This window comes from Dicentrarchus labrax, unplaced genomic scaffold (assembly GCF_905237075.1).
Source record: "Dicentrarchus labrax unplaced genomic scaffold, dlabrax2021, whole genome shotgun sequence".
Classification (NCBI taxonomy): domain Eukaryota; kingdom Metazoa; phylum Chordata; class Actinopteri; family Moronidae; genus Dicentrarchus; species Dicentrarchus labrax.
In genome coordinates, this window is record NW_026136710.1 from 15,731,875 (window position 1) to 15,759,525 (window position 27,651).

General features: G+C 40.2%; 1 protein-coding gene across 4 annotated transcripts in view; it reads right to left on the reverse strand.

Annotated features, from left to right (window-relative positions):
• The window catches only part of tnksa (tankyrase, TRF1-interacting ankyrin-related ADP-ribose polymerase a), an 84,051-nt gene that overhangs the window by 24,813 nt on the left and 31,587 nt on the right, over window positions 1-27,651 (reverse strand). For 3 of the 4 annotated variants that reach the window (XM_051412908.1, XM_051412911.1, XM_051412912.1), the window contains 9 exons: window positions 15,935-15,958; window positions 12,133-12,227; window positions 10,993-11,059; window positions 10,455-10,641; window positions 7,353-7,474; window positions 7,183-7,274; window positions 6,816-6,894; window positions 3,452-3,623; window positions 2,219-2,298 (listed from right to left, as the gene is read on the reverse strand). In XM_051412908.1, the coding sequence (XP_051268868.1) occupies window positions 2,219-2,298; window positions 3,452-3,623; window positions 6,816-6,894; window positions 7,183-7,274; window positions 7,353-7,474; window positions 10,455-10,641; window positions 10,993-11,059; window positions 12,133-12,227; window positions 15,935-15,958 (918 nt within the window). The remainder of the gene's footprint in view (window positions 1-2,218; window positions 2,299-3,451; window positions 3,624-6,815; window positions 6,895-7,182; window positions 7,275-7,352; window positions 7,475-10,454; window positions 10,642-10,992; window positions 11,060-12,132; window positions 12,228-15,934; window positions 15,959-27,651) is intronic. The other variant, XM_051412909.1, reaches the window with a different exon arrangement.

A 27,651-nucleotide genomic window follows, 5' to 3' on the forward strand; every position in this document is an offset into this window, starting at 1 on the left:
AAAGCAAGGGTGTCAAACTAAAGTGAGGATTTCATTATTTTCTTTGTTATATATGACAGCAAACTGACCATCTTTTGGCCTGTTGTTCGGACAAAACAAAACATAGGAAGACTTCACACTGGGCTGTGGGGAATGATATATTTTCACACTTTTCCGGACATTTTATAGACAAAACGATTGATTAATTAATCGAGAAGATAATTGCCTGATTATTCAATGATAATTAACTTTAATTGCAACTCCAAAAAGAGAAATTAATTTCTACAGCAAAACTTTATATCAAAAGATTCCCAGCTCTATTTATTTCAGTCCCCAAAAGGTTGCCTACATTGAAGGGTGAACCTTATTTAAATGGTGCATTAGATAAAGACAACATGCTGGGGTCTGCAATTCACATAGTTGCTAAACAGCTGCTTTATTGAGCTTCTTCTCTGAAAAAAGCTGCAGGCTGCAGCACAAAGCGATGCTATGTGAGCGCTGAGAATGAACCAAAACAGTTGTGAGCCGAACAATGAACTGAAACTCACTCACTACAAAAGGTCAATACGAGGACCCCGTTCATATTGTCATTTGATACATTATTATAGCTGCTATGTCTCAAAGAAATGTCTTTCTTCGTACATGTAGCTGTAGTTTCTGTAATGTGGAGCAATAAATAACAGAGAACATCATTTATAATGATATTTACCGCTTTGAATGATGTAAATGCTCCTGAATGACACAACCCGTCTTTTTTTTTACCTGCCGTCTGGGGTGATCATCTCAACATTTAAACAGATGGCAGGAATCAGTTCAGGAACAGTGTTATTTTTCTTAAAACGTCAATCAGTAGCTCCGGCATACTGTTAACCCTAGTCCGTGTGTGTGTGTGTGTGTGTGTCAGGTAAAAAAAAACTGACAGAAAGCCAGACCGGAGATCATCGTCTGTTCTGCTACGATCCCCTGCCAACCTGCCAAAGCATCACACTTCAGAGGATGACAGACCCTCTTCATCTGGATAACCCCATTACTGTCTGCCTCTGTGGGTAAAGACGCAGATTTCCACTCTACACCAAATACTTCTGTCACATACTTTAGCGTATCTCACCAGGTCCTGACATTTGGTGGGTGGTTTTATCCGAGGCATATTACAGTGCATCATGAGCGCCTACATTTTTAACACGAGTGGGCCCAGTGCAAATCAAACTGCTAACAGTAGCGGCATACTGGGCTACAGACAATGATTGTGATTATACTGAACTGTTATGGTGGAAAATCTTATGAGATGGGAAATCTGGCCTTTAACAACAAGAAAGCATTGCAGTTTTACTGGAATCAATGTGGACAACAATACAAAGACATGAGCAGAAAACATTTGATATCCACCTGACATTTAACAAAAATCACTCCAACCAGGACTCCATAAGAGCAACAAGAACAACCTCAAAGGTCAGAACATTTTGTTCTATTTTCATTTAAAAATAAAGAGCCTCTGTTGGCGGACAAGATTATCTGTGCCAAAATTTCAATGAGTCGCTGTCAAATTTACATTATAATTATCATAATTAGTTTTTAGCCCATCTTCGTAATTAATGAAAGTCTTTCATTACTAGTTAAACAATTAGGTTTTTTTTTTTTTTATAGATTTAAGGAGAGTAAAGTAACATACTTCTCATGGTTTTGGGTGTTTGAGCATTTTTAAGGTTTATAAAATTCAGCAGCTGGTCAAGTTTCACACATTTTTCTGGACAGGATCCCACATTATTTCCAAATCATAATGAGGCAATTAAAAAAGATTTCTGCTCCCCCAGAGCATATTATTCCCCACGACTGGTGTCATTACACATACCAAGGATACTGAGGTCATGTTCTTTTTTCCATGTCCATTTCCATTTTTCACATGAGGGCAATGTTGACTGTTTTGAGGAAAATGAATTGTCTCTTTTCTCTCATTTAACTCTTTACCACCCACTACTTTTCGGGTGTTGTCTGCCTCAATGAAAGCAAATTGATTATTTTTAATTGTTAAACCCTTGCATTGCACTCAGACATAAAGCATTTGTTATGTTGTTGGTCTGAACGTAGAGAGACACCATATATACTGTATCCCAATGTTTCATTTGCACACTTTCTAGGCAGTGCATCTGCAGGACATATTTACCACAATGACTGAAAAAAGAGTGTCATCTATATAAAAAAAAAAAAAAAAGATCGGGGTGACAAATGACAACCAAACTACCTTGACAGTGTCCAGGTCTCCGGCTTTAGCAGCTTCCAGAAGTCTGTAGTCCACATCTGAGTTTCTCACCGGTACGTTCTCTACAGAGCAGAACACACAGGAGAACATAGATGAAACAAGGCTTAGAAAAACACTTGTAAAAGCAAAATGAGATGATATTAGACAAAAGTCACACAGGATGCCACGGCTGCATGGGTTGTACCACAGAGCTAGAGCAGTGGTACAGAGTACTTTCAGTTCACTTTACACACATACATGTCAGTTTGTGGACAACTTAAAGGGCAGGCATCTTGCATCAGAAAATGTCAAACAACTTACAAAACTAAATTTTCTGTTAAAAATGTTGTTAAATTAGCAAATTTCTACAATCATCGCTGTTGATTTTCACCTTGATAATAACGGACAGAAGAGAATGATTCATCCTCTTCCTGTCACTCCACGTACAACGAACGTACAACTGACTAATGAATCTTTGAGACCACTCTTTCTTTGGGAGAGAATTTTGCTCTTGATGATTACAATGCTGTGTTTGGCATCAGAAAAACATATTGTTCACTTCCTTTCTTGTTATATGAAGCTACAGACAGCAGCCAGTTAGCTTAGCTCAGACTAGGAGGAGGGGAAAGCAGCTAGCCTGAATGGTGAAAGGATGAAAAAATAAAAAATAAATAATTCAACACCTCTAAATCGCACACTAATTAACACATTATATATCTTCTCTAATCCGTGCAAAAACGGACACATTGTGGTTTTCCAGGGGGTTATGTATCAGAAGTAACGTCTTAGAGTTTCAGCTGGTAACCTCACAGTTCTTTTTAAACTTTTTTTTTTTTTTTTTTACAATTTAAACAAATGAGATGTTAATTAGTAAGTTTTGCCAGTGCTGGTAGGTGGATTTTAATTTTGTTACCTTTGGAGAGAGCTCGGCTAGGCTGTTTTCCTTTTTATTTATTCATTCAAGTCTTCACACGTCATTTGATAGATTATCACATTTGTCTCAAACGCAATAAATGTAACAATGTTTGCCACAGTATGAGACCAGTTAAAGATACTGGGTTGTTTGTTGATTGGCTGGTTGAATCTGCACCTTCAGTCTAAAAACTATCAATACTGACCTTTTAAAAACATTTTCCGTTGATCCCACTGTTGCTAGCTAGTGCATAGCAACCAAAACACTGCACCTACACATCTGCACACCCAGCCACCCACACATACACACAAAGGGTGGCTTACCGTTAAGTATTTGCTGAACAGCTTCATTTCCCATTTGAGCAGCAGTGAAGCCCTGCAGTGACACCAGCGAGGCGTCTGCCCCGTATCCTAGCAACAGCCTGCAGGTCTGGAGGTGGCCTGCCAGTGCGGCGCGGTGCAAAGCTGTCTGACCCAGCGTGTCCAGGGCGTTCACCTGCAAACACAAACACCTTTGTTCTGTGATACTTGAAAGGACATACTTGAAACATCCACTTTTAGATGCTCTTAAGACTTATAAGTTATTTTGAATGAAAATGATGTAATTTACTTTTCTGGTTAACTTATTTTCACTCAAACAGCCTAATCAGAATGTCAGGTTCAGGTAAGAATTTCCTACATTTTGTCAACCTGTAATTACAAGTTTCCACCTGGATGAAGTTCTGATCTGAGACACTGATCAGCAAAGATCTGACCGTTACATACTTCCTTAGCTTTTCTATAAAAATACAACCAATAAAATGAGATATTTGAAAATATTTAAATATTTAAAACAAACGTGGTTCTCTTTCATAGCATTTGTTTTGTGCCTCCTGCGTGACCTCGTCAGAATCTCAAATAACATTACACCAGCCCTAATTGGGTGGCACCAGTGACATCTATGTCAGAAGGGGGATGGGACCCCCTCCTTTTTTCCACCCAGTAGCTGCATGCAATCAAGCTTTTTAGCGAATTCACCCCCGCTAGGGTCTGCAGCACACTAGTTAACCATGGCTACATACTCAAGAGACAGACGAGGGATGCAAGGGTTTTGGCTTCAGAGATTGTGGGTCGGAGTCAGTTGACTCTGAGCGCCTGTTGTCTGGAAGAGGAGGAGTCCATCTTCCTGGCTAACTCTTGCCGGGCTTCAAAGCCCTCCACTGCTGAGGCACGTAACAAACCCTCCCTGTCGTCTTCACTGGATCTCGACATGCAGGACATGTGCAACCGTGCAGCCACCAGGCTCAGCATCCTGTGTCCCGCAGTCCGAACAGAGGTTGTGAAATCTCGGGTTTGACAGCATGAAACTTCTGAAAGTGAAGATGTGGAAGCTGCCTATCTTCCCGGAGCTAAGATAAGCCCTACAGCGGGAATCATCCCATCATGGGAGTCTCCCTGTTGGACTGTGAGGGGCCAGATGCTCCCGATAGAGCCCAGACATAGACCCACCTTAATCCAGAGGCTCTCCCCTCTTCCTCAGATCCGTCTCTCCCCTCAAAGACAGACCACTTCCAGTCTAGCCTCACTGATAAGTGCTACAAGGCTCTGTCAGTGAGAGCCCCTAAGATACCACAGATACCTCCTTGTGGGAAGAAATTTGCGTTCTAACCGACCACGTCCTTCGTCTCCATGAAGTGGCCATACAAGCTACAGGAAGAGCCATGGGCCTGATGGTTCTTCAGGAGAGAGCGCATTGTCCCTCAGGGTCTCTTCGGCTCAGCTGTCACTTCCATGCAGTAGAGATGTGAGGAGAAAAAGAGAGATGATGAGGCACTGAAAATTTGCCTGCCGAGGAAGACTCAGCCCACCGCTCCCATGCCCCCATGCCAGTCTGGCTGTCTCTCACCCAGTCCCTGCTTTTAGGATCCCCAAAGTATCTAACGCACAGGCAGCCCCCCAGGCCTCCCCAGGTCATCATGTTTTGTTGAGGACGGATAATTCCACCATAGTGGCTTCAACAGGCGGGGGGAGGATGAGTTCCCTCAAGTTACACACACTGGCACACAGACTGATAGTTTGGAGCAGTGTGCACCTGCAGTCTCTGAGAGTGACACATGTAGCAGGCATTCTGAATTACGGGGATAATCTGTTTACCCAGGGGAAACCCACTGTATGCAGACTGGAAGCTTCACCCCCCAGAGGTGAAACAGCTTTGGTCATGGTTTGGTCAGGCAATCGTGGACGTTTACGCAACAGTGGAGAATGCTCATTGCCCCCTGTTCTTTTCTCTACACAACTAGAGGGCTCCGCTTGGGGTGGATGCACTGGAACACAAGTAGTCGAAGACTGTCCTGTATGCTTTCCCCCCCAAGTCCATGATCCTGATAGCGCCACGTTGGCCAGGGAAGCACTGGCTAGTGGAGCTTTATCTACTGGTCGTTTACCACTTCGCAGGGACCTACTGTCTCAGGCAAGGGGGGAAATATTTCACCCCGACCCAGAGGGGCTAGCTCTGTGGGCTTGACCTGTGAGTTGTTCAACCTGAATACAGGTGCACTCCCTCATAGTGTTACTGACACTATTCAGTGCGCCAGAGCCTCTTTGACTAGGACGTTATGTGAGCATAAATGGTATGTGTTTGAGAGCTGGTGCTCAGAGTCACAAGCTGTTCCTTTTCAGTGTTCTGTAGCAGTTCTGTCATTTTCACAGCACCTTATTGAGAAAGGTAAGGACTTCTCAACCATCAAGGTGTACTTGGCAGCTCTTTCTGCCTGCCATATCGGCTTTGATGGGAAGACGTTGGGTCAACACCCACATACATCTAGACCACGGGCTCCATCATGGGATCTTCCCACTGTACTAGATGCTCTCTCCTGTTCCCCCTTTGAACCACTGGAACAAGTAGAGGTGAAAATGTTGTCCCTGAAGACGGTCTTATTGCTAGCTTTAGCCTCGGCTACCCCGGCCTTTATCCCGAAGGTTATGGGCTCATGCTCCCTTATAGAACTGGTCGCTTTTTATCCCCCGCTCTGGCGTTTGCATACTTGTGCACTACGAATTTATTTGGACAGGACCCAGGGTATCAGACAGGGTGACCAGTTATTTGTGTCTTGGGCAAAACGACATGAGGGAAAGCCTGTGTCCAAGCAGCGGAGGCGTTCCCATAGTGAGACACTCACTCATACTAATCAGAGAACCGGGGTTATATTCATAACCTTGAGTTATGTGGATTCTGTGAAGTACATTAAATGACCAAGAAAAAGAAATGTCAAATGTGATCCTGGAAGATGTAGAAATAGTTACCTTTGATTATTACATACTGTAGTTCAGTTAATAGCTATGTTTGGGACCATGTTAAAAATGGAAATATATATAAAATCGTCAATTCTACTCTGTTAATGTAAATCTGTGCTCCATCCATACTGAATGTCACCCTGTATGACTGCTGAGTATAAGATCAAAATGACAGCCTTTAAAGCAAACCCTCACTCTTTAATTTCTGCAGGTCTGACACACTAAAAACCCTGATGTTTAATGTCGATGTTTCAGATTATAGAAACATTTACTGCAATTACATCACTTTGGCATTAAAAGGGTCGTTTTCTGTTAATATATATATATATATATTTTTCTGCATATATTTGAAACGGATTAAGGGGGAAGTAAAGAGATAAATAGATAATTGGATGAAGATGAAGATAAGTCTAACCTTGGCACCATGTTTCTGTAGCACCTCCATAATGTCATTATGAGCACGCTCTGCTGCCACATGGAGAGGAGTCATGAAACTACAGAGATGAGAGAAAAAGAGGGGATAAAGGTGAGCGTGTTCAACATTAGTATGTGTTGTTTCTGTTCATGCATACATGCAGTAAACACTTAAACATCTAGTCATCTAGTGTGCAACTGTTTTAATTAGGAAACACTGTCAAACAACAACAGTTTCTCTGTAACTCTAGGATGAACCATTACACTCATTCAGTGCAAAAATACCAATATCAATTTATTAACCGCTTGTATAAAAAGATAACCATGACCTCCTTTTGTGTTTATGAGCAGATAAAAACAGCACTCACTCTTTATTCTTCTCATTTACGTTGGCGCCTTTCCTCAACAGCAACTCCGTCACCTGTTTCCTCTTCGGGTGTGGCGATGCTACTACACAATGCTAACACACACACAGAAACATCATCTTAGCATCTGTGCGCCAATGAAGGAATTACAATCAAGTGTATGTTTATCTTACCAGCGCAGTCTCATGTGTGTGAGGGTGTTTGAAATTGATGATCTCCAGTGCCAGAGTTTTCTTAGCCTTGGCCATGTCAGCTTCCCGAGCAGCTTGAAGCAGTGAGTGGCCCTTAAACTCATCTGAACACACACAAAATGTCAACATGTTAGGAACAGAGAGAACAGCCTCAGTTTCAGTTTGAAGAACAAGTTTATTTTGACAGGTTTCCTACAAATCCAAAAGTTACATGAGTGTCTAAACACACAGCAGAGCATCTGGGGCTTCAACTGAATGAAAAGCTTGACCAAAACAGGAGTTACGAGGTTCTCACCCAACCGTAACAATACATTCTTTCACTTGCAATGACCTTGCAGCATACCGATACTACAGAGTTTTCACCAGCGAGCTAATAACTTCTGATGCAACAGTCTGTGTGCTGGAGTTGGAGCGGAAACAAGTGATTATCCCCCCGAGGACTGAAAATTACAAACAACAAACTATTTTGCTTCAGAAGCATTTCAAGCTGCATAAAAGGAGCCTGTTGAAGTCTATCTACCGACTGAGCAGCAGCATTCACGCATACATAATCAGACATTCAGACAAATGGTATGAGCGCCACACAGAAGTCACATCTTCAAGGGAAAGTGGTCAAGAGAGAGAAAATCCACACCACAAGCAGCCTCTGCAGTTTATTCCTTTAAGAGAAACTTGAAGTAATTTTTCATCCGTGTTAGTTTGCCATAGTGCCTCCTAAAGTTTTGGGTTTTGTGACCCTTAAAAATGAATGTCTGCTTTTGAGTACTCATCAATGCTAACAGCCTTGGTATGAACATGTGCTGTGAACGGTTCAACCAAAGGGATATTTTATTCTCTGAAGTATCCAGTATTTCTTAAAAAATTATTGTGAGCATAATTTTGTACAACAGAAACTGTTGAAAGCCTTTAAAGATGCTTCAGATAGGAGATCCATTATGGTGAACATTTAATCTGATTTATAAATTGTTGTTCTTATTGTTATCATTAAATGACCGGCATCCAGAATTTGACAACATCAACCAATCAAATCTACATGAAGTCCATGGTTTTATGCATTTCCTCAGCTTCCTATGGACTATTTCTTGGTCTCCACTGGTTTCCTGGCAGCAAGGAAGTGAATAAGTGTATTTCCCAAAATGTGAAACTATTCCTATAAAATACTATACATGGATTACTTATTTAAGACCAGTTACCCTGAACTGTTTTCACGTCTCTTCGTCGTCTGGGCAACCAAGATTTATTTTGATTTTCTATTGTCAATAAAAAAACTTGTAACCCACGTCCGGATTAATAACAGAGAAGAAGGCTTAATGTCAGCGTATCAAAGGTTCAATAAAACTAATTTTAACTGCTTTTCACAGTCTGTGCTGGTCAGATAACAACTCCCTTCAGAAAAAGAAAAAAGCAGAATTTCATCTGAACTCTTGCGATCTATACCTACCCCAAACACAGAGAGACACACCCTATAAGCTATTGTCTAATTAGGTGGAACACCCCTTTACCAGCTAGAGGACACATCGATACATTAGAAGTATACAATACATACCCAAACATAAAGCACATAGCATGACATAAAAGAATAACACGGAGTAAGTCGGACTTTGAAAACAAATATCTTCAGTCTTAGATTTGTATTCCTGTGACGAGTCTTGTTGCAGCAAATGCCCCGCTGAGGCATGTTTTCAAAGAAACACCCTCATCAAAGAACAAACAACTAACAGGAGAAATTGTCCTGCAGTTGCAAACAAACTTAAGATGGCGTGTGATTCGTGTAGCATTTGATCTTTATTCTGATCTGCCTCATTACAAAGATAAAGCAACAAGTGCAGCAGCAAGAGAGCTGACTCACTAATTAACTTTCAAAGACTTGCAGAGAGCTTTCTGGCAGAGACAAAGACTTGGCTTGTCTGCCTTGACTCTGTGGTTGCTGCAGACGTAAAGGAAATCATTGTAATTAATTGCAGAGCTCTCTCTGTTTAATTAACACATCATACATCTGCAAAATGCTCCATTACGAGAACACATGCGTGGGGATGTACAGTCTTTTTTACGCCTGCACAAATGCAAGTCTAATGTTCCAAACAAAAATAAACCAAACCAGTATTTTTAAAAGCAACAGTGGAGAAGAAGAGTAAAATTGTGAAGTGTTTTTTTTTTTTTTTAATACACATCAGAATCGCCTTGAAATTAAAATGGAACATGACATACAGTTGTTGAAGGATATTTGGAGTGAAAGGTTTCTGAAAATTGCCCACAGCCTCATATCTTGAGGTGAAGGTGTAGTGCTTCTATGAATGAGCAACTGTATGAAAGAAATTGAAAAGGCAGGAGTTATAAATGGGACTAACTCACTACTGACTGTGGAAATAATGGACTTGGAATTCCTGAATAACTCTACCTGTGTCAGTTTTTATGCCAGTGTATGTAGTGTGTGTGTCTGCATACATTTACACACTGAGGCTGAGCTTTTTCCAGGATCCTTTGCATTTAATTGTGTTCTGCTCGCTTTCTTTAGGAAGTGTAAAGTGTTTATGTAGAGTACATCTTCCAACTTGTTTAATCATCCAAGTTGCAAGATGGTTTTTCCTTCCTTTGGATTCAATACTTTTCTGTGTACGCAGTCCAATTACAAGCTAAGCAGGGTTCTTTTTTCTTACATAAGAGATTTTGGAAGCTAAGGACCAAAACTCTTGTTCATGTTTTAAACTTGTTTCTAAAAATAATGGACTTGTCTGCACTTTTCCTCTGTGATGTTTCATCCATTTGAGTACGCATGAAAAAAACAGCTGAATACGAGCAGCAGTAGAGTCCAAGCATGTGGAACTGCTGGCTATGAAATGTTAGTATGTCTCCTTTCAAACACATAATTCCTTGACTTTCAGCTCTCAGTTCTCTAATTAAAAGACTGATATTCACTTTTTAGACTGTCTCAATGCTGAAATAAGTTCAAATCAAATGCTCCAAACATAACTGTTGTAAATACACCCTTCCTGAAACAACCTATTCATTAATTCAGCACCATGACACATTTAGCAGCGCTGTACACTGCAGCTGCACTTTATGTAAATTAAGTACCACACTCACATGTAAGTCTCTCTTTCAGCTCAGGAGTGGGCGCCATGTCCACAGAGCTCTTGCTGTGGCAGTTGAGCAGGGTCGGGTCAGCCCCGTGGCTCAGCAGTAGGGAGCAGACCTCCACTCTGTTTTTAGACGCCGCTTCATGGAGTGGGGTAAACTGCCACAGATCCATGGCGTTCACACATGCTCCATGCTGAAAAAAAAAACAAAACAGGAGGGTGGATGAATAAATGGGGGAGAAGCAGCGAGTAACAGGAAGAAAGAGAGGACAACAAAGTTTGAGTTGTTGTGAAATATTTTTTTGACTTGTTCTAAAGGGAGGTAAGCAGTCAGCCCTTACTAATACACTATAATTACACCATACACAAATACTGGCGCATAGTTGTTACTTGTTTTTAATAAAAGCCACAAAACAGTGGGACTTGATTCTCTTTGGATTCATTTCCATTTTTTTTTAGGAAAATCATAACCATATTAATGAAGAATCTTGTGCCACTGCCTCGGTAAATACTGAGCTAGTATGTGTGAGTGTGTGAGTGTGTACCTTTAGCAGCAGCTCAGTAACTTCATAGTGTCCATAGGAGCAGGCATTATGTAGAGGCACCAGACCACTGGAAGTGCAAAACAAAGCTGTCTAATTAACAATAATTATACATTTTAACTATTCAAAATCAGAACTTAACACCATCATTCATTACCTGTCCATTATATTTTTCTTCATTAGTTCAATTATGAATTTTGTAACAAGACTAAGAATCTACAGCCATGCTAGCAACTCTGTAAGGCTGTACTTAGGCACAGCTGTGCTTTGAGCTCACATGCTGATGTTTAGCAGGTATAACGTTTCCCATGTTCACCATATTAGTTTAGCATGTTAGCATACTAACATTTAACAATTAGCACTAAACATTAAAGAACAGCCGAGGCTGATGGGATGTCATTAGTCTTGCAGGTATCAGTTAAACAAACTTTGACCTCACAGTGGCGCGAGGTGAACAGTCTGAGGATCACCGCAAGTTAGTAAGGGGCATCGACTGGGGACAGTGAATGTCTGTACAAAACTTGTAACAGATGTCAGTGGGGACCAACAGACAAACCAACATTATGATATCCTGACAGCAACGCTGCTAGCATGGCTTTAATTCAATACTTTCACCAAATAAATTCTGATTTACTTTTACCTCTCTATGCTCTAATATCAGAGGGTGTACATTTTCTGCCTAAATCTTATGAGCTTAATTTTAGTTTTAATAACATCAACTGAAGCCAACAGCTGGAATCAGTCTTAAATAGCAACTACACTTGAAACTCCCAAACCTACAATCAAAATGAATCACGTCTCAGTAAGTGCATGGCCTAGTTTTACCTCAGATTTATTCAGAAATGAATTCTGATGGATAATGCAGGATGCATTTGACAACATTAATAGAATTTCCACCAACGTAAGTATTGCATGTGGTATGTTCATCCAATCAAGTGCAGCAAGGACTCTTGATGATATCTCAGGAATGGAAAGCACAGTTGATCATATATTAACCAGCATACTTGCTACCACTACTGCCACTGAAATATGGTATTATAGATTTAGATCTTAAAAAAGTCAAAATTCTGGCACATTGCCCTCCCATTTCCTGTCTTCTTTTAAACCCTCTTTACTATTTTATTTTAATTTATTTGTACGTACCCTTTGTCCTTGGCATGAACATCTGCTCCGTGCTGTAGTAACAGCTGAACTATCCTCACCCTGTTGTATCCTGCTGCCAGGTGAAGTGGAGTGGACTGGAGACACAGGGAGAGACACAGAAAGAGACAAAGGGGGACAATAAGAGCAAGAGGAGAGAGAGAAAACAGAGGCAGGGGAGGTAGGTGGAAGGAGAAAAAAAAATAGAGAAATATAAAGTGTTAAACATGTGCCCACATGTTCGTTCTACAGCACGACAGCCTATCATCATGCTTTCATAACATCAATGTTTTGACATCACATGTATACAAGGAGTCCAATAAGGAAGGACACATTCTGGTTCTCTGTGAGTGGCCAGATCAATCAACCGTGATAACACCTGACTATAATGTATTTCCTCCATTAAACTGATGAAAAGCTGCAGTTCTGAAGGCCATTCCTCCTCAAAGCTGGAGTGACACCCAGACTGGTGGAGAAATGTTCCGGCTGCGAGAATGTCCCCATTATTCAGTCAAATGGAACTTGTAACAGGAAAAAAAGTAATAGAAAACCTGCCCTTAAGTCATGATATAAAGGCCATTTTACAACACTGGATGTACTAGAGATCACATTGTGAATATGACTGGGATTAAAGCTTCTACATGCAGCAGGCAGATATAAATGCTCTTAGATAGTGCATGTTGAGCTAACTGGGACTTTTTGGGCAAGTGCATCAAGTCCATTTCACACATGCCACAATGACCTTCCAGAAACTTTCTGTCTGAGTCATGCTCCAGACAGTCAGTCCATATTCCAGAAAAGCGGACACAACAGTTATTGGTCTACAAAACCAACTAAAATTCCTGTGAATCAAACGCTTCACAATGCTACTGTGAGAAAACAATTTAAGATTCCTGGGTAAAAGTGCCCCAATTTAGTCTAGTGGTTTCTACCTATTAACACCTTGTTAATGTTCTTCAGTAGCTAATACTACCACAAAAACCTGTTCACAGCATGGTCTATGGGTTATCCAGAGTAACCAGGACTGTAAGTGTGTATTCAACAAACCATAGTGGAAAAACTGGAAATTAAAAAAATATCAAAACATTTTTACACTAAATTTTGAATATGGAACAGTTGGTGTATCAATAAAAACAAAAGGCATTTCTTTTGCATCCCAAATGTAGATTTTTTTTTTTCAGTGCTTAGTGTGCAGCAAAGACATTTCAATCACTCCCATTGTATTGGACTGGAGGTAGAAATCTCAAATACCAAAAATCTGGGCACATAAAATCAAAAGGATGTTAATAGCTAGATACCACTGGTGGAAACTGAGAAAACATGTTTTCTTCCAAGTAATGATGCACTGATCCAGTTTTTGTGTTCGCCAATACGAATTCTAAATTTGGGATATCTGCTGATACCAAGTACCGATGGGATACCAGTGCTCTCAAAAAATTAAAACCTGTGAAACACTTTGTAATCATTTATGTAAGGTAACATGAGACTAGGGATTGCTGTGGCACTAAAAACTAAGTGAGCAGTATGCTATGATGCTATGACGGAATGAATGGAAACACAAAAAGTTATAATGGCACTGACAAAGAAACTATTGTGTGGATTGGTCACTTTGTGGCTGATACTCAGTTTGCTTCATAATGCACAGATACCACTCCAGCGTATATGATCGGTGCATTCCTAGTTGTATAATGATATAAATTTTGTCTTGTCAGGCCTATCTAATTCTACTGTACTAATTGTTTAGTTTAGAAACCAGAACATCCTTTGCTTCTTTCACAATTTTTATTCATCTATTTATTTTTAATATTTTATTTTCAAATTTTTCAGGTTTTATGTAAACAAAGCACAGCGACAGAGAAGAAAAAAAACACAACAACAACAACAACAACAGAATAACACAGAACAACAGAGCTGCCAGATAAAATTAAAAGTGCGTCTTGGATGAATGTAATATTGCTGTCATCTACATGGCCAGGTGTTACAAAAATACAAGTTGCAGTACGGTCAAGAGCACATCTCTACAGAAAAGGATGTCTTTAAGATAGCCAATGAATGGACCACAAATGCTCAGAAAGCGGTTTTGTGTTTTAGAGTTGTGGAAGCGTATCCTTTCCATCTGGATAATCCCAGTCATTTCGTTGAGCCATTTTCGAAAGCAAGAAAGCAAGGGGGAGTGGGGGATTTCCAGTCCAGGAGAATCATGCCAAGCATTAGTGCTTGTTGTATCTCAGGCGAGTACCTGAGAGCATTCTCTGAGCACCCAAGGAGCGCCAGCTCTGGGTCAGGGGCAATGTCCAAGTTATAGACCAGACTAAGCCACTGAAATACATCACACTAGAACTTATGCAGTTGAGGACATAACCAAAAAAGATGTGATAACGAACCCTCTGCACCTCCGCATCGGTCACACAGTGGAGAAAGCGATGGATAGATTCTATGCAGTTTAAGCTTAGAATAATGCAATCGATGAACGACTTTGAATTGAATCAATTTGTATCTAACATTGATAAAACAGGTATGAATTCTAGTCAAAGCTTAATTCCAGGTATCGTCTGACACCTCAAGCTCCAGCTCGTTAGACCCGGCTTCTCTGAGATGGTGAGTGGATGCGGAGGTGAAGAACAAGGACACAAAACGAGACATTAGGTGCCTGGAGTCAGGAGGAAGCAGCATGAGATCATAGAATGGGCAACTTGTTGGCATGGTTTCAAAGTTTGGAAATACACCTTTAACACAGTGCCTGATTTGGAGATATCGAAAGTGATGAGAATTTGGTAAGTTAAACTTTGTTGTCAGCTGACTAAATGAAGCAAAAAGTCTACTCTCTCTCCAGTCTACAAACACCCTATCCGCCTGGGATGTTAAAAATGAATGGTTATGGCATATAGGAGTATGTACAGAAGTATTCGGCAGCTTGCAAACGCTTCTTATCTGATTCAAGATCCTAAGGGAGTTTACAAAATTTTTGTTTTAAAATGACTGCCTACTAACCATTCTACAAGCCATCCGAGCAGAAGATGACATTAAGGAAGACAGAAGTTCATTGTGTGGTATTTTTTCTCAAAGAATAACCATTCTAAATGGAGATATTTTTTAAATAATGGTTGGTTTTTGTGTGAAAAGGGCTTAACCCATCCTCTTAAACACAATAACCTATGCATTTGGCCACTATATTTACATTCCACCTGATTTCAGTGACGTAACAACAAGATCCCACATGGTGATGGCATGGAAAAAGGTTTTATCAACTTTACATTTTTATCAACTTTACATTTTTTCCCCATAGGAGGTAAATAAAGAGGAGTTCTTGGTTTTTTTCCTATGATCCTTAAAAGCTATCACAGCCACATGTGACTGCTCCATGGCTTTTTAGACTCTACGTCCTTGTGTGACAAGATCTGTCTCAACATCATCAGCATCAGCATGTGAGCTGAATTGGCTACACCGATTGGCCAGCCAATTGTCAATGAGACAATCGACTCTTTCTTTAGTGCCATTACCCCCTGGGATCTGGTGTGAAAGTGCAAATATTCCTCCACATCATGCATACAGACATGTCATCGCAATGCAAGTGAATCTGCTCTGAAAGAAGAACGCTGGCAAGTCGTGACTGTGGGGCAGCAGCAGGCTGACGATGTCGGTGGGGAAGTAAAGTGTTGGGGTTGGTGATATGATGGCTGCACAGTGGCACACTTCAGATATTACGACAAAACATCAGCATGATCTCAATCCAACAAACCAACTACAACCTCAAAACAGTGCATCAATCTGAGCTGAGCAATCCAGCTGCAGGCATACAACTTACCAGCATTTTTTGGGATGTCAACTGCTATCAATGTCGCCAAAAACATTAACAAAACAAGGAAGAAAAACGACAAAAACAAAATATCACAGAAATCAAATAATGATGCCAGTATACAGAAATGCTACAGTATAACAGACCACAACATGTGGCTTGACCACAACCACTGGCTGGATTATACAGAATACTGGTATTGGTGTCCTAGATATGCTCATGGATCACTTAAAGAGGATAATTTCTCTTTAAGAAGTCAGGCTAGAACATTATTTCATAAGCCATGATGCAAAACCTGGGCAACATCACAAATATAAATACTATGTTTACAAAGCACTGGGTTTCAAAGTGGAACTTCTCTTACTTTTAACTTTTTTCACAAACCAAATGAAGAAAATGCAAATATTCTCACTGTTGGCTGCCTATTTTGTAAGTTACGCAGCATGGGTTCAAAAGGTTATATGGAGACGGGACGGGAACTCCTACCAAAGAAGGAATAAGTTTAACTTTGATCCAAAAAATGGCTGTAGTGGTTGCAACCAAAGCTGTTTATGTCCAACAAAAGTGAAAATTTAGCTCCAGGTGCTTTTGCTTTGAGCCAATCTCCTGCTTGGTGTTGCTGCTCCCTAAGGAGTTCAGCTCAGATGCGGCAGTGGCAGTGAAGCAGAGAGGCAGAGGTGGGTGGACAGATGGTACACTCGTATTTACAGGATGTGACAGCAGCATTTGGAAAAAGCAGGACATGGTACACAGTTAGTCATCATCCTCATTTTAAATGCACTGTCGTTCTGCGTGCATGTCTGCTTGTGCCTGTGTACGTGTTACTGCAATTTTTTGTGGATATACAGAACACAAAAAAAATGTGTAAAGCATTAATCCGGTCGTCAGTACATTTTAAAGCTTTAGCTACCAGTGAGTCATCAGTTAGGCCTCACACACACACACACACACACACACACACACACACACACACACACACACACACACACACACACACACACACACACACACACACACACACACACACACACACACACACTATTGCATCACCATTATGTTGTTGCCAGGGTCGGTATGGGTAGTTTAAGCTCCACCTCCTCAATCTGTCAGCCCTGTGAGAGGAGTGGGTACATGCAGATTTGTTTGTGTGTGTGTGTGTGTGTGTGTGTGTGTGTGTGTGTGTGTGTGTGTGTGTGTGTGAGCCCACTGCCACACATAAACACCATCATAGCCTGAGTATTTTGTATTGGATTCACCACCAGCTGAAACTTTTATTATGATCCTCTGACCTGTGTAGCCACAAGCCAACAGTGCTAATAATCAAAAGTGTTGCACATTTATTATCTACGCGAGCCATCCAACATCGCCCAACTATCCTCCACTGCAGCCTGTTATTTTTTAATTCATGAAACAAAGATTTATTTTTAATTTTTAACTACTTGCAAGGCCACATGGTGACCCTTTGGATGGCAGAGAAGAAAGTTGTTTTTTAATGAATGCTCTTTAAAGAAAGCCAACAGTGCAGCAGCTGCAGCAGCAGCGCACTGAGCAAAAATTAGGGTCTTTAAATATTCCTGTGTTTACATAAGCTCAATATTTCTGCAAATGCCAAGGCTGCAAGCGTGGCGAAGGTCAGATGAAGCTGTTTACACAAATGAAGAACGTATTTAAGAATAGAGAGATGTGAGAATGAGTGGATTTAGTCCAAAAATTTCATGAACCCTGCTATGTTTTTGCTCGACTTTCACTGCTTATTTACAGGCTTATGGAATAATCATTACATGTTTTAGCTATGCATGACATATACTTTTATTTTCTCCTTTTTCTTAAGTGCAAATAAGCAATGGTTAGCACACTAACACCCAAAAATAAGAAGGTGAATATGGTAAAAATGATACCTGCTAAACATCAGCAGGTTAGCACATTCATTGTGAGCATGTTAGTGTATTGATGTGAGCAATAACATCAAAGCACCACAGCCTCACAAAGCCCCTAGCATGGCTGTAGAGTATTGTTTGCCTGTATGTCTTAATACAGTCAGCAAGACTAGGTCGAAACCTAGTATATACCTGGACTGTGTATATCAGTGTGCTAATTGTGGCCAAATTGTTACACAGCAGTAGTTGTGTCAATAATATAAATTCCTGGATATCCCAGTAATATCTGCTCTTAAAGTGTACGAAATTATATATATATATCATATACAGTACATTATGTTTATTCATGAGTGATTGTTGACGAGTTAAACCCCATTATTAGTACGACGTAGTTCATTTTTGGCACCTGTGTCCTGCTGGTTTTCCTCTCTATAAAGCCCTCTGGGAATTGATGAAATGTATTGCACTAAAGTGAAAAACAGAGAAGACAATATTTCAAACAGATGCAATCGGCACTCACAGTGGCAGACTGAAAGTGAACAAAAGCAATAAAAAAAAAAAAAACACTCTGTTGTGTTTTAATCACCTAAAAGCCTTTTTGTGAGGCGGAGGGGAATCAGGAGTGGAGGAAGGGAAGGAGATGAAGGAGGGAAATATGGGAACATGAAGGAAGGAGGAAGCGAGGAAAGATACAGAGGGCATGTTCAAGCCTAAATGGAAAATACTAATCTTTCTTTCTGACTTCCCTTGGTAGCATTTATCTTCTTTTTATTTATACCGACCGTCCCCATGCATCCCCCTCACATTATAAAATTCATTTAGCTTATTTGGTCATCTATAAGCAGCTTTAAAATTGAGTCAGACAATCAAAAATAGCAATCACAAATTTAGATTTAATACACCATTTAAAAACACATGGGGTGTGTAATGTTCTGCTGTGCTAGTTCCTTCTTTATGGGTTTCTATTTTTCTTTAACCTCGCTTACATCCTCTACTCTCTCTCCGTCTTCCTATTCTCTTTACGAGCCTGTCAAGCTGTTCCCATGACAACGGTGACTGCTAGCTGTCAGCTGTTGCCATAGCAATGAGAAATGATCTATCTGGGAGGGTGAACAGCCACATTTGGATTATTTTGTTTGGTGTCGTTTGCGTGTGTGTGTGTGTGTGTGTGTGTGTGTGTGTGTGTGTGTGTGTGTGTGTGTGTGTGTGTGTGTGTGTGTGTGTGTGTGTGTGTGTGTGTGTGTGTGTGTGTGTGTGTGTGTGTGTGTGTGTGCGCGCGCGCGTCAAGCTCTGATGTTATTCCTTAACTTTGCCCTGCATCAGTCTGATTACAGCAACAAACACACCACAACAAACAAAATTGTCCTAAAAAGGTGTTCTAAAAACAGAAAAATATTCTGCCTGTAGGGTAAGATAATTACATTTTTTCAGTTTCTTTTGGGTCACTTTTAACTGTTCATAATACCACAGATGCTGCATTTGTAAGAAAATAGATTCTAAAATCTTAGAGCATCAGCTCGAGCATCAAATTTAGCAAATGAATCTCTCTGCGTCATATAAGACAAGCTATCCATTTCACAATAATAAACATCTTCTGCTGTGAGGAAAAAATGTCACTTATGGGGAGATTTGTTGCAATCGATCAACCGGATGACAGAAATACAGAATGCAACTTGTGGAGCTGACAAACACATTCATCTAATCGTTATAGTTCACTTCATATTACTGACAATGGTATAGATGGATATAATAATACTGTCTTCAATAATGGATAAACAGTCAGGTTTTATTCCTCTGGTATTCTGTTCAGAGAGGTGATGCTGTCTTGGCTTCATGCTGCAGACTAATAAGCATTACAACCTCTCTATAATGTGTCAAAACTGCTGCTCAGATTTAGTACCTGGATAAATATATACAGTCATTCTGTAGCCCAGTGTTCAGATACATATCATCTTAAAACAAATCTGAAACTAGATGTTTCTCTGGCTGTTTTAAAACATTTCTCTCAAGATTTCTCTTGAAAAAAATCCAAGACTGATTAAATGAGGGATTCAGTCAATTTTTAGGTTAACAGGTTTACAATGATACCAGCTTTTTCAAGTTTACCAAAAAACATTTAGAATATAGGACTTTCAAGATAAAAGAAATAGTGAAGCATCTCTTAAAAAATGTGCATGACTCTTTCAGCTGCCTTAGTACTTTGGTCAGAGCTGCACATCAGCAGGTGGATGCACTAACAAGATGAGTAGTGTCAGATGACTGGATCAATAAACTTATTAGCAAATCTGTGTGCTATGCCTCTGACTGGCGCACACACACACACACACACACACACACACACACACACACACACACACACACACACAATATGGTGCAGACAGCTCAGCCCAGCCAACAGCTTGGAAGATAAATAACCTACAGCTAGTTTTCTCATCTTCTGCTCTCCCGTGCACACTCACACAGTCAGACACACAGAAACACACACGATATCTCAGCCATCACCTGTCAATCTGCTCTGCCTCTCAGCTATAAACACGGACTTTTCTGACGAACTGAGGGCTCAATGGAAAGTTTAAAGCTCAGCAGCTCAGAAAGTAACTTTAGGAAAAACACTCCTGGAAATCCACAGAAAGTGTCCTTCTTACTTTAAATTTCAGACGGCCAGTTTTATAAATATATTTTTACGTATCTGCTGCTAGGAGCTCTACAGTTAAAAATCTCATGTCTCAAAAGCATCAGCTATACGTGCCGAGATTGAATGTAAAGTCCTCTAAACCAATGTAACAAAATGTTCAACCCTATTAATACCACAGATCATTATATTTGAAAAGGTTTTCTGCAGATTAATTTAATTGTGCCTTTGCATTCATTCTAACAAGATGTCTGATTGTGCTACTCCACCTGGCCTGTGGAGTTCCTCAAGGGTCAGTTCTGGGATAAGTCTAAATCTCCCTTTACATGCTCCCTTTAGGGCAAAGTTTTGCTTGCCTTCTTTTAAATAAAATGCTTTTCAAATGTCTTTGTGAAACATAAAGAAAGCCTTACTTACTAACTTGCTAATCTTTTCTTAATTACTTGTTTCTTTCATATCTGCACATGGCAACAATGGCATGGTTAAGGGTAAGGAAGGATTGTGGGTTGTTGTGATTAATTAAGCACTGTTGTGGTATGGCTGAGTCCATTGCCGGTTGTTGTTTCTTTTTGGGCGATTTTTGTCATTTGTTTTGCTGATGTAATGGTCTGCCTCCGAAGAATGAGAGCTGCTGCTTGGTGATAGACGTTCAGCGGCGCAGTACACACAAACTGAGCCGAACAACGAGTAAGAGGAAAAACAGCTGTCGAGCCAGTGTATTTCAACATCTAACTGCGGTGATGACAAGGAATACAGTGACAACTCCAAGGAAGATGAGGACACAGCAGGGACTGGCTGGGACAAGAGAGGCATGAGGCGGGTAGAGGAGTGAGTTAGGTTGGGCATTAGAGAGGCAGCGACATAGAGATGGTTAGACACAAGAGTTGGGCAAAGAAGAATTGAGACAATAATCTTTAGCTGACCCTGCATAACACTGGCATAACATAATGTATGACATAACCCAGATTGACAACAAGTCACAATTATTAATCACGACTAAACATACAGTAATACTATAACTGTAATTCTAGCACTTATTTTTTTCTTTTTAACTTGGGAAACAAAAATTTGGATAGCTGATTCTTACTGATAAACCGCCTGTACACTAGCGAGCTGCAGCTGCATACATTGTCCTCAGACAATACCATGCCATGGGCTTGCATGAAAGCACAAGGTTAAATTTGTCACTGACAGAAGTTTATTAAAACTTTTCCTTACCCTATTTGTCATCTGTCACCTGAACAGTTAACAAATGCCTCTGGATATTTTTACTATTTGTTACAAAGGAGCAGAAGTCTAATCTCTCTCTCAGACAGGGCATCAGGTAACATTTACGAACACTGACTCCGCTGTGAAAAATCTCCTGTCAAGCAGAATTCACAGTCATTCCTACGACCTTGTTCAGATTTGCCTGGATTTGTGAACAAAGACAAGAGCCACAATGACTTCGACTCTGATCTTGCAGACTCATCAGGACCCAAAGGAGATCAACAAATGGGAGCTTAATATCGAAGGAAAGTTTCATGGCAAGCTGGCACATTCTTCAATACAGGGATGTCAGCACTAGTAATGAAAAGCATCTTGTTCGATTATACAGTAAAAGCTCAGGAAACAGCTGACCTTACATGTCAGCACAGAGTGCTTGCAACTTTGCCTTATAATAGTGCTGTTATATAACCCCTGGAGCCTCAAAACTGACGAAATGTAGTAAAAGGTTATCGGACAAGTCCAAATATAGCTAAATAAATAATAAAAGTGTTAGTTAAATAACTGCAGAGAAAACTGAAAAAAAAAAGCTATTTTTCCTTTAACTTCCAACCAGTTGGTTCATTCATTCACCATCAAACAGTTAATACAATGTATTTATTTATTTTACTCTTCTATTACTACCTATTTTGATTTTATTTCTTTATTTTTGTATTTATTTCCCCATGCAGCATTTCTTTTTCCTAACCACATTTCATTATGTGTTATACGTTTCTCATTATGCATATGCAATGAGATGGACGTATCCATACATGTCCAGAGAAGTGATTGTTCCATATTTGTGTGTTTGTGTTGGCATGTGTCTGAGGGAGTGAAACAAAAAAAAGAGTTAAAGTATAAAGCTTTAGATTTATTTTTATGTCATTTTAATAGTTCTGACATATTCAGTCATATTTATGACCTTTTATTACATTTAGTCAGTTCTGAGGCTGTATAAGTAAATACTATGTATAATTTTAGTGGTTGACATCATAAACTGAAATATAAAATCATCTTAAATTATTGTAGGACCTCTTAATATCTTCTTAAAGTTACATTTCCACTATAAAGTTCACTTTTAGATATACATATTTTTCACCAGATAGGTATAAATGACACAGAAAGTCTGGTGCTCTCAGCAGGATAAGCTCCCATAATCAACATTTAAACAAGGCTTCAATGAAAGTCTTTTCTCTTCTATTTCCCCTCTCTCTCTCTCTCTCTCTCTCTCTCTCTCTCTCTCTCCCTCTCCCTCTCTCTCTCTGAATCTTGGTCTTGCTCTTCAGCTGTCAGATTCTTTGATGTTCGTGCCAGCTAGGACGCGAGTGGGTGCAATGATTCTCACTGGTAAGATATAGATCCAAAATTCACAATATTCACAAACACACACACACACACACCAACAAACGCAAACACACATTCACAACAGACGGTGCTGATTCCAAAACATGAAATGTATTCCCTGAAAAACGAAGCGAAAGCTGCATTTCCAGCACGACTACTGACAGCCAGTCTAGCTGAAGTGTGTAAGAAGGGAAACATTAAAAAAGAGGGGGAAAACAAATGATTCTGTGTGGCCTTTGTGTGTCTTCAGTGGGTAGTCAGAAAGCCCAGGCTAAGTCTGCAGGAACAACTGTGTGTGTTCGTGTGTGTGTGTGTGTGTGTGTGTGTGTGTGTGTGTGTGTGTCCGTCTCCTCTGTGTGTGTGTGTGTGTGTGTGTGTGTGTGTGTGTGTGTGTGTGTGTGTGTGTGTGTGTGTGTGTGTGTGTGTGTCTGTGGGGGAGTGAGCGGTAGGTTTCAATAGCGGCAGCTTGATAACGCTCTCCACTCAGCTGTGTTAATAATATCCCACTCTGATGGGCCCTCAATCATCCTAGAGCACACACACACACACACAAACAAACACAAACACACACACACACACACACACACACACACACACACACACACACACACACACACACACACACACACACACGGCTATTATAGTGTTGTTGCTTATATAGAGCAGCATAATAAGAAAAAAAAGCTCTTACTAGGATTACAGCTGTGAATGTGTGTGTTTGTGTGTGTGTGTGTGTGTGTGTGTGTGTGTGTGTGTGTGTGTGTGTGTGTGTGTGTGTGTGTCTGCGTGTAGCCTCCACTCTACTGAAAACTCAAGTTCTTCTGAACCAAACTGGGAAAACCATTTCTTAATGGATCTGGCTTTGTGCACATTGGCATTATCAAGCTGAAATGGGAAAATTGGCCCAAACTGTTGGCAAAAAATTTGGTGTCAGACTTGCCTAAAATAGCCCTGCCTGCTTTAGCATTGTTGCCCCTCAGTTAAAGCTGAGGGGCCAAACTCATACAGGGAACATTTTTCCAGATCAAAATTAAATATGCGGTCAGGGGCGTCGACATACATTTGGCCATATAATATTTCTCTCTCCCACTCTTCTCATGTGTGTACCGCTGTACGCTCTGTACAAGCAGAGCTTTTAAATTCCCCAAGAGGCATCTGCAATCAACATTTACGCTCCATATCTGTGTGTCTGTATGTGAGTGTGTGGTTGAGGAGGGGAGCCGCTGCCACTTCTAATTAAAATGAAACATAGAAGGAGGAGGAGGAGGAGGACGGAGAGAGAGAGAGAGAGAGAGACACACACAAGGAAAGAGAAGGAAGTGGTTCTTGTCTAATTTTAAGGGAAGCATCATTATTATCAATCATTAGGATTCTGTCACGCTCTGTTTTGTCCATGATTATCATTAGTGTCCTCATAACAATTTGTCTGTGTGTCAGAGTGTGCGTTTGTGTCTGTATGTGTGTGTGTAATCTCAGTGATGCTATATGTGCCAGCCAACAGTGTCATTTTTTGCAAGTTTGCATGAATCTATTCTGGAAAATGTTCTTGCGTCACACCATTACCTGTCTCACTTTAAATCACTTCTTATTAAGTTATAAAGTAGTTATCATACTACAATCTAATCGTCAGTTGCTTATACTCGCTGAAATCAAAGGCTCACGTCTCACATTTTATGTCATCACACTACACAATATGCCAAATTACATCGCATTTTAACCACATACCTAAACTAATCATATCAAACACGATTTGTATTTTAACCCCACCTTCAAAACACCAAGGTGTGTGACTGGTAATGATCAACATGGAAATGAAGAGTGAAAACAGAGCAGGATGACTTAATAGTGGGGAAAATACTAGTAAGAATTGCACTGAATCAGTTATAGCCCAGCGTGTTTATGATTTGTTTCTATTATGACTCTGATGTTATGACTGATGTGATTGATATTTGTGATGAACTAAATCAATCTATTCAGAGCGTATTATCTGTTCATACTCCAATATATATATTCATATTTGTCTACATCCCTAGTATTTACGTGATGAGCATTCACTGGTGTATTGATTTACCATTGTTAAACTGGTTCTCAAACTATGGTACGTGTACCACCAGTGGTATCGTAGGCATATGATACGATCAAAAAACAGCAACATTTGGACTGAAAGAAAGTAGCAACAAGACAACAGAGCCCACTATTTTCTGAGGTGATACACAGTGTAAAAAGTTTGAGAAACACTGTATAGGAACAGCATTCATGGACTTAGTCAAAGGACAAGAATGACAAGTGGGAAAGTTTTTGTTGTCCCTCAGCCTCACTATATAATTTCCGTTAGCAGTGGGAATGTAAATCCCCATCACCCCATTAAATTACCCTAAAACCATAACGAGGATTAAACTGCACCGGCGTGAAAATATATTCCATCTACTGTGCATGACAGCTTTCTGAGCAATTAAAGAGCATTACAAATACAGACAGTGCCGGAGAGGTCATTTCAGAATATGTCTGAGCCCCATATTTATATTCTGGACATGGTTGCATTCATCTACTTATGAGCCATTAAATCTCAACGTTTCTCGACGATCTCTTGTGTTTGTCCCCTGCATCTCCAAAGAATTTCAAATTACACGGTTTTCCCTAGGGGTATCACATCCCCAGCGGGCCACCTGCACAGATAATAACCAGAGGGTGCTCTCACAATTATGGCTATAATGGCGATATGATGGATACAAGCTGCAGCTGAGCATCATCAACAACACTGAAGTATCCATAATTATAGGAAAGAGCCTCCTCAAGGCTGTTACAGCATGTATATGACAGTTACCAAGAGTACAGAGTAAAAAGGCTCCCTTTGGCTCCCTGGTTGTCCCAGCAGTTGTCATGGCAACCAATAAGACACAGTGGGCTCAGCTTTAGAGACCAATAAATTACAGCAATTTCTGTTTTCTGAAAAATGTCTGTGCCCAATCATATCTCTTAGATGAAACAATCTCTCAATGATAGCTTGCTTCTACAAACCCACTTTAGCACCTCAGCAAAAAGGTGGAGTCAGTCCGACTATAATACATCAGTAGTTTTGGTTTATAATGGCATTTTAGTCTCACACCAAAATCAAAATGTTGTTTCAGAAGTTTCTCTACTCTGACAAGAATAATAGTTTAGTAGTAAAGCTCCAACAGAGAGTGAAAACGAGAACTCAATAAGGACCCCAAAACCTGTTTGACCGATTGCTACTGCAGAGTTGAGCTTCAATCTCATTCAGCTCTCAAGAAAGAAAAAAGAAACTGAGTCAGCAGCAGTCTGTATTCCTGCCAGGTTGGAAAACAGTGATACTGTGGACTACTGGGAGTACTTCAGCTAAAGCTGGAATATACACGACTAGAAACTTCCAGTTAAGTCTTCCAGTTACTGATCTGAGGGACTAATCAGTCACAAGCCAGACATATTGCTGTGACGCAGCAGAGCTCAAGCTGAGGCTCATGGCTCCCTAAGGACGGACGAGCGGATGTTGTGGTCACAAATTAATTTCTATTTAATTATATAATAGAGTCCTTTCATCTGTTGGTCTGTGTACTTCATTTAGCATAGCCTTTTACCCCGCCCTACAATCTGCAACTCTAACACCAGAATCAACTCCCAAGTGCGGGATTAGCTGACCGTTAAACACTGATCTAATTTTTGGTACCTGTCAAGCAAGCAAAACATGCACCTAATTACAAATAGGTTACACACGCTGTATTACACAGAGGTCAACTGCACAAGGGACTCAGAAAACTGAGCTCATTCTAGTTCACTGAACCTCTTTTCAATACGTTTGCCTTTGTGCATCACAGCCCCGGAAATGAACCCACACTTGGGTGGCTCTTAATTAACCAGGCTCCCCTCAACCAGGGATCTATTTTAGGAGAACAGGAGAACGCAGTGGCACCCATTTTTTTTCCAGTGAGAGCTGCCTGTACACACTGGGGACAAAGGTGAAAAGAAAAGTTGGTCAGGCCTTCCACAAAATGACTATGTTTATACACACACACACACACACACACACACACAACACATATACATTATATACATTACGTTGTATGTATGTTAATGTATATATTTATTACATTCTACACAGAGTCCTGTATATGTAATGTATATAACTTTTAAAGTTATATACATTATTACACATTGCTTGTAGCTTATAGCTTTAGCTCTTTATCCGTTTCCTACCTCTCTGAGTGTTTCTTGGACTGCTGCAACATGAGAATTTCCCCTTTGTTGATCAATCAAGTCTTATCTTTGAGGGTTTTTTTTTTTTTTTATTGGACCCAGTGTTGACACTACAAAGAGTAACATCAGAGTGTTTGTGATCCTTAGAAAAATCTATGCTATAATGTGGATTACTGTGTATGAGAAAGCTCTAGTTTGTGTGCTAGTGCCAGTCTTCGAGGGTTTGGGCTCAACGTGAGGCTGGATGAGCAGTTCTTTATTTTCATTGTGTGCATGTATGTATGTATGTGTTAGAGGTTCGTGTTCACCCAATGGTCAATACGGTCTTAATAATTCACTGACAAGAAAAAAAAAAAAAGAAGTAGTAAAAAATTTCTTTGTGTAAACTCCATCCAACTTCTAACCCTGGCCAAGAC